General features: G+C 34.9%; 1 protein-coding gene across 3 annotated transcripts in view; it reads left to right on the top strand.

Moving 5' to 3' along the window:
* Positions 1-4,441, top strand: part of LOC117100183 (dystrophin-like) — a 17,185-nt gene extending 12,744 nt beyond the window's left edge. For 2 of the 3 annotated variants that reach the window (XM_033239772.1, XM_033239773.1), the window contains exons 15-17: positions 1,324-1,386; positions 2,582-2,671; positions 3,515-4,441. In XM_033239772.1, the coding sequence (XP_033095663.1) occupies positions 1,324-1,386; positions 2,582-2,671; positions 3,515-3,540 (179 nt within the window). In that variant the 3' untranslated portion in view covers positions 3,541-4,441. The remainder of the gene's footprint in view (positions 1-1,323; positions 1,387-2,581; positions 2,672-3,514) is intronic. The other variant, XM_033239774.1, reaches the window with a different exon arrangement.
* The last annotated feature ends 2,124 nt before the right edge of the window (positions 4,442-6,565 follow it).

Raw genomic sequence — 6,565 nt, 5'->3', positions numbered from 1 at the left:
AATAGTCCTACTACTTACCTAGCTACAACATGTTTTTTTTAATTTATATGTATAAACATGGCTGCTGAAATGACCGTAGTAGAACCAATAACTCCCTCGTAGAACTAGCACTAGCTACCTAACCTAGGCCTAGTCCTATCTCATGAATAGGATCTCCTCTCCGTGGAATGCCGTCCTTGAAGTGCTGAATATTCTGAGATTCTGTATAAATCACATCTTGGCCTAAATTAGTTTATAATTAAACCAGACTGCTACTAGTTCGTTATGTATGGTAAACTAGGCCTAGTTCTAGCAAGGGCCTGAGTCGACGACGTACGAGAAAAATTGTCGCTCCACAGGCGGGCCAATGATAAATCAGCATACTAGGCCTAGCTAGCTATAAAACGGAAACTCATGGAAAAAGACTCGAAATGAAAAGTCAAAACAAATTTTCATTTAGTAATAATACTATCTAATAGTAACACATGGAAGTCAGTAGCTCACCTAGGCCTAAAATTATCAAATTTAGTGAAATAAAAAAAAAACAAAAACAAAAACAAACAAAAAATGTGGAGGCAGGTACCTAACATAACATAAAACTAAAAAGGATCTGCTGAGTGTCCAGTAATTTTCGTAACGTCGTAACATTCTGCATTCGTAAACTTTTGTATTTTCTTGGAAATTTTAATGAGCGTTGATCGGTAGTCGGCTCGTGATCAAAGGTGATTACTGGTACTGACTGGTACCGAGATTCACAGTCAAAATTCATTCCAATATTTTGTGAATGGGGATTGTCACAAGTCTATTTAGAATTGTTGTGCCAAAGAAATAAGAATAATTTTGCTATCTTTTGTATTATCATGAATTAGTGTTACATTCCATTTACTACTTTTGTTCTAAAGGAATGACCGCAACATTTTAATTCTGCTTTGGACAATATTTTGTGTATTTGGACTGATACAACGTTACTCCTCATTCACAAACTATTGTTCCCCACTCCCCCCTCAAAAAAAATCCCCCAAAAAACCCCACAATTTTTTTGTTCTGTTAATAGGACAATAGATTGTGAATGAAGATTGTTATAATATCACTTATCCTTACTTAAAAAAAAAAACTATTGTCCCAATGTAGTGAGCACATTTTTGGTTCGCAGGAATTATTTGCAATTTGGTAGTAACAATCTACATTTTACATAAATATCTAATTTCCTGCACATTTTAAGAGCTACTTAGAGAATATATCAATTGTATGATGCATGTGATAAAATAACTTCATAATTCTGTCTTCTGTTTCATTACTTCTTCACCAACTACATCTATTATTCTTGTACTTTTTTCCCTCTAGAAAACTCCCAGCATGCTCCTTTACATTTGACCTCTGACATGTCTGGATTTCACCTGGACCTAGGTTTGTATTTACTCACTATTTACTCACATATTTTTATGCACTCCATATTTTTGGTTGGCTGATATTTTTACCATTTATCTGTCTGTACAATTTATGTGTGCATAAGTTCAGTGTAGTAGCAGGTGGTGGTTGTATGTATTTGCTATAAGAATGTATTGTACTGTACCATATTTGTGAAAGTGATACCATAAGACCTTGAATAGAAGCCCAATGGGCTTAATTTTGAGAAGAAGCCCATCTCGAATTGAGGCCCCTCTTTAGTTTGCAAAAGTAGCCTCGAAAAGAAGCCCATCTCAAAAATAAGCCCATGGGCTTCTTTTTAAGATAGCATGGGCTTTTTTTCGAGATAGTACAGTGCATACACTCTAGATAAATTTCAAAGAAACAAAATAAATTAAAAACATGCTTGGTTTACACAGTAGTTTAGGTGATTTAATGCCAGTTAATACACTCCATGATACAGATTGATGTTACAGAGGCCCTATTTATTGTTTTATAGTAGTAATTCCCAAAATTTACAGCATTCATTTTGAAAGAAGCCCCCATCTTTACTCTGCAAAAGTTGCTTCAAAAGAAGCCCATCTCGAAAAAGAAGCCCATTCACAGTTGGAAAAAAAAAAATAAAAGAAGCACAGGGCTTCAATTTCAGGTTTTACTGTATTCTACATGTTGAAAAATATTATTTCAATAATTGGTTTCAGTTAAATCGATGGCTGGTAGTTTATTTATTTGTTTAAATTTTTTACTAATTTTTTGATAAATTATTTTTCCATTTGTGTATTTATATATTTATTAACTTAAATATTTAGGTTGGCACAGTCAATATAAGAGAACAACTTATTTTCCCATCTCCCTTCTGATGAGAGGAGAGAACAATTTTTTCTTATAAATACAGTCATTATTATTACTGCTTTGTACCTTATTCGTTCCATAATACTGAAAGTTGCTTTTATGTGTTGTTTGTTCATTGTTCACAGTCCAATAAGTTATTGAGTGTTCATGGTTAAGTTTTTATATTTTCTCATATTAAGCATTTGTATTTCTGTATTATTTTAAATAGACAATAAAAGAGCATTATAATAATTTACATATTTGTCTAACTTGTCTAATATCAATCTGATATTCTCTCTCAGGATACAGTTATACTATAGCAAACAATGAGATAAAAATTTAATATTTTGTAAATGCTTTTTAGGTTCCCGTGGTGACATGAACGAAATGTTATCAGCTGCCACCCGTGTTGGGAATGCAATGTCTTCGTTGGTGTCAAAGGTTGCTGTGAATTGTGAGTATATTTGTTTATCACAAATTTAAATTTATCACAAAAGTTTCGATAGCTAAACCGTGGTCCGCAATTAAAACATGCATTTCATACCTTGAGCTTAAACAAGATAAAAGATAACATTAATTATATCCAATAAAAATGAAAAAATTACAAAGCTTACATAGAAACTTTGTGCAATGCAAACAAACCACATTAAATTTGATCAAGAGGAAAAAGTTCTTACATCAAATTTTCATAAATATCCATTGACAAAAAGACGTTAAAAATGTTAAATTATAATAAGGTCTGTAATATTTAATAACTAGAAACACAAGATGGGCCAATGGCAGTGCCAAAAAATTCCAAGACAGTGGTGCAAGGTTTCCAATTAGAGGTCTACAGTATGTTCCCCAACAGTGGTCTAAATTCACCTCAGCCCAACCGTGTTTGGAGGAAATTTTTTAGAGTACTTAAGCACCTCTGGATGGCTGGAAATGGCACTCTCAGACTGTAAATATGCTTTTTTTAAAGCAGCGTTCTCCAACGAAATAATTGGTTTCTTCCACAGTGGGGTTCTGATCTAAGGAGGAATCCTGTACCCCTTGGTTACCCCACTGGCGCCACCACTGAGTAGATTAGTGAGAGAATTGAACTGTATATCAAGGTTATGTAAAAATCTCCATGGTTGGGCACACGCAAGGTGGCTATCGTCAGTTCTCGCAAACTCAGCCTAACTGCTGGTTTCTAAATAATTGGTTGAGCATGTAATTGAATTTAGAGGGTGATTGTCTGGTCTTATTAACAGATTTTTTGAATTTTCTTGATTTTCTCCATTTTTTTAACTACTTTTTTCCATTCCCACAGGTGATGGTCTCGCGCAGTATTCATGATTATTGGCGGGTATTGTGGCGAAGAAACAAGAAACTTTGCTGATGAAACGCAATGATTTGGAACTTCTGAATTTATAGAATTGAAATTATGACATTCCAAAATGAATGAAATTTAAGAGAAGACTTGTTTTTAGAGATATATTTAGTTTGTGTAACTAAACAGTACTGAATTCAAGAGGTGGAGAATTTTAAAAGTTTTGGTGTCCAATGTTCAAAGCAGTTACTCAACAGATCAGGTATGTGTGTGTGTGTGTGCGTGTGTATATATATGTGTTTCCACTATGCCGAGGCCCACCTTTTTCTTAGAAACTTCAATTCACAATTACTTTTATGCAGAGAATCTGTCCTTGACATGTGCAATATGGTTATAAGCACCTTGAGTAATTTCATTTCAATATTTTTTATGTTCCTCTACATCAATATTTATTACTTCGTCACAGATATGACATTTTTTAAATGTGTATTTATAGTATAATTATCCAAAAACAGATTTATCTAATCTTTAATAAAATAATCCCATATCGTTTTAGCTTATTATCACTTTTAATTAGTTGAATGTAATGTCATAGGCGTTAATAATTTTGATAGCTTTTTTTTTTTTTCAAATATGGCACAATTATTATAATCTAACTTACCTGTAGAAAGATGAAGATAGATGTGTCTGTCTGTCATCAATATTTTAAGTTATTGTTAAAAAAACAATAATTGTATATCATAATTTAAGACTTAAGAAATGATGTGATAATGGTAAACGTAAGAGAATAACCCGTAATTCGCAGCGTCATTGTGCTGAATTGCGTATGGGCGTGGTCCGTGACTACCTATCGGCCGTATAGATGCGCTTATAGTAGCTACATGTTCACATCATTCCACAACGACAGGGGCTGAAATATACCATAGCATCGGGGTAATCCCTACTCCAAAAGAAAGATGCAATGGGTTCTTCAAAGTGCACAGATGTGATACACTGGACCTCCATTTTAAGTCCTTATCCAAGAAGAATTGGTTCTACCAACCGAAACCTGTGCGTGGAGCGGCTGGTACCAGCGCCAATGTTATGGCTGTAGTTAGCGGTGCCCCTGTCTTACCACTCAGCCACTTAACCAGGAATAGTATTACATGGGATGGTTATTTTATTTCTATTGACACCTATTATGTATCCATAGAAATATTTTTTATTACTTTATTAAATTTTGATGTGCATGTTTTGTTGTTATTATGTTGTACACCTTTGACGCATTGTATTGAAAATAAAAATACTAGATGCTCATTTGTATGTATCTATTGTTTGATTATTCTGATGAATATAAATACTTCAGCAAACAATAGAAAAAAGTAGGTCCCTAGTGGATTTTAACAACAGTACTTTACAGGCCAACTTATGTTTTAGAATATACAGTATTGTATAATGTTCGTAAAAAATCGCAAAACATTATGTTAAAACATAGGTCAGGTTCGCACGAGAACCCTAGTATCCGGATCGGGAACTAACCGTTAGCGCTAGCCGTTAGCATGTGAAAACACCCGATCGGATAACGCTAACCGATTACCAGGAACCGGATACGCTAACGGTTAGCAAGTTCAGCTTGTACATGTTTTCCATTTCCAGATTCCTATTGGCCAGTGATTCGATCATCATCTTCTTGTATCAGGATGGAGGATTTTCTTGTATGAACGCACAGGTGAGCGCGTATATTTGTGATCTGGATCTCGCTAACCGTTAGCTGCCGTGTGTGAGCATAGCCATTGCCCATTTGAAAGTTACCAACTGCCAATAAGACATACTTAAAACACAATTATCAATGCTCAAAAATTAAAGCTAAGGTAGAAACTTATTCCTCCATGGTTATACTGTGCAGTAATAGGGATCCCAAGTCTCCCGGAATATACGGGAGTCTCCTGGAAATCTGGACGGTTTCCCGCAAGCAAGCATCTCCCAGAAATTAACCCGCATCTTGCAAATATGTGCACGTTTTCACTGCTTTCTTATCGATTGTCTCACTGAAATCATTGCCATTGTGTATCACAATAGTAGAGTCATTTTCATGAGATCCGTGACTAATTGTAGGATATACCCTTTTTTCTCGATGTATTTGGCAAGATGGACCAATTTAGATAAAATATAGCTCCTATATACCTCCCAGATATGGGGGAAAAGTCCCGTTTGGGGGCGTTTTTCAAAATGGACGCTCGTATCTTGATAACCACTGGTCAGAGAGACTTGATTTTGGTCTCAAATTATTCAAAATATGCATGTTCTTATTTGTTGTAAATACAACTTTTTATCCAAAAAAAAAAAATGCGATTTTTGAAAGCTTGACCTTTGACCTTGTATTGTCATATCTCGGCATAGTTGCCATTTCTGGCATAATTGTGCTTTTTGGCATAATTATGCTTTTTGGCATAATTTGGAGGCCGCGGCATAATCAAGGCGTTTTTAGCATAATTTCATGTTTTGAAAAACTAAAAAATATATCCCAGGAAGAATATTTTTTTTTCTTAAAATTTTGGGCAATCTCGCACATATCATCTCGTACGTGTATCACCTCGTACACATAATGGTAACATGTAAGAGAACCTCGATTTTACGTACGGTATGGGACCGGAGGGCGTACGTAGATCGAGGGATTCGTAAAATAGAGGTTGGGTTAAATTTGTGGTAACCTTTTGACCTAATATGTACGTAACGCTCAATATACGTAGGTATGAACGAACGATGTTACCTAGCTAGGCTAGACCAAGCCTCTAGGCCTACGAATAAAACCATGTGTTTAGTGTTTTTATTTATCACTTTACGATGTCATAATAAAGTGTTCAAATAAAACGTGTGTCTAGTGTATTAATTCATCCCTTTATATCATTTATTGCTGCGAAGCAGCCAATTCATATTCTTGACAGCAATTTGACCTCTGAAAGGTCATTGTTTGTCAAAAAACGACTACCTAAGACGACTGAAAAGCGGAGTTTCCTTCTTTCGTTCTGCCCGGTAAAATCAATTACTTTAGGCGACGTTTGTAGACTAACC

This window comes from Anneissia japonica, unplaced genomic scaffold (genome assembly GCF_011630105.1).
Source record: "Anneissia japonica isolate Jap-2015-1 unplaced genomic scaffold, ASM1163010v1 scaffold324_len738069_cov173, whole genome shotgun sequence".
In the NCBI taxonomy this organism is placed as follows: domain Eukaryota; kingdom Metazoa; phylum Echinodermata; class Crinoidea; order Comatulida; family Comatulidae; genus Anneissia; species Anneissia japonica.
The sequence above is the reverse complement of the archived record's forward strand: the minus strand, read 5'-3'. Positions and strand labels throughout refer to the sequence as shown.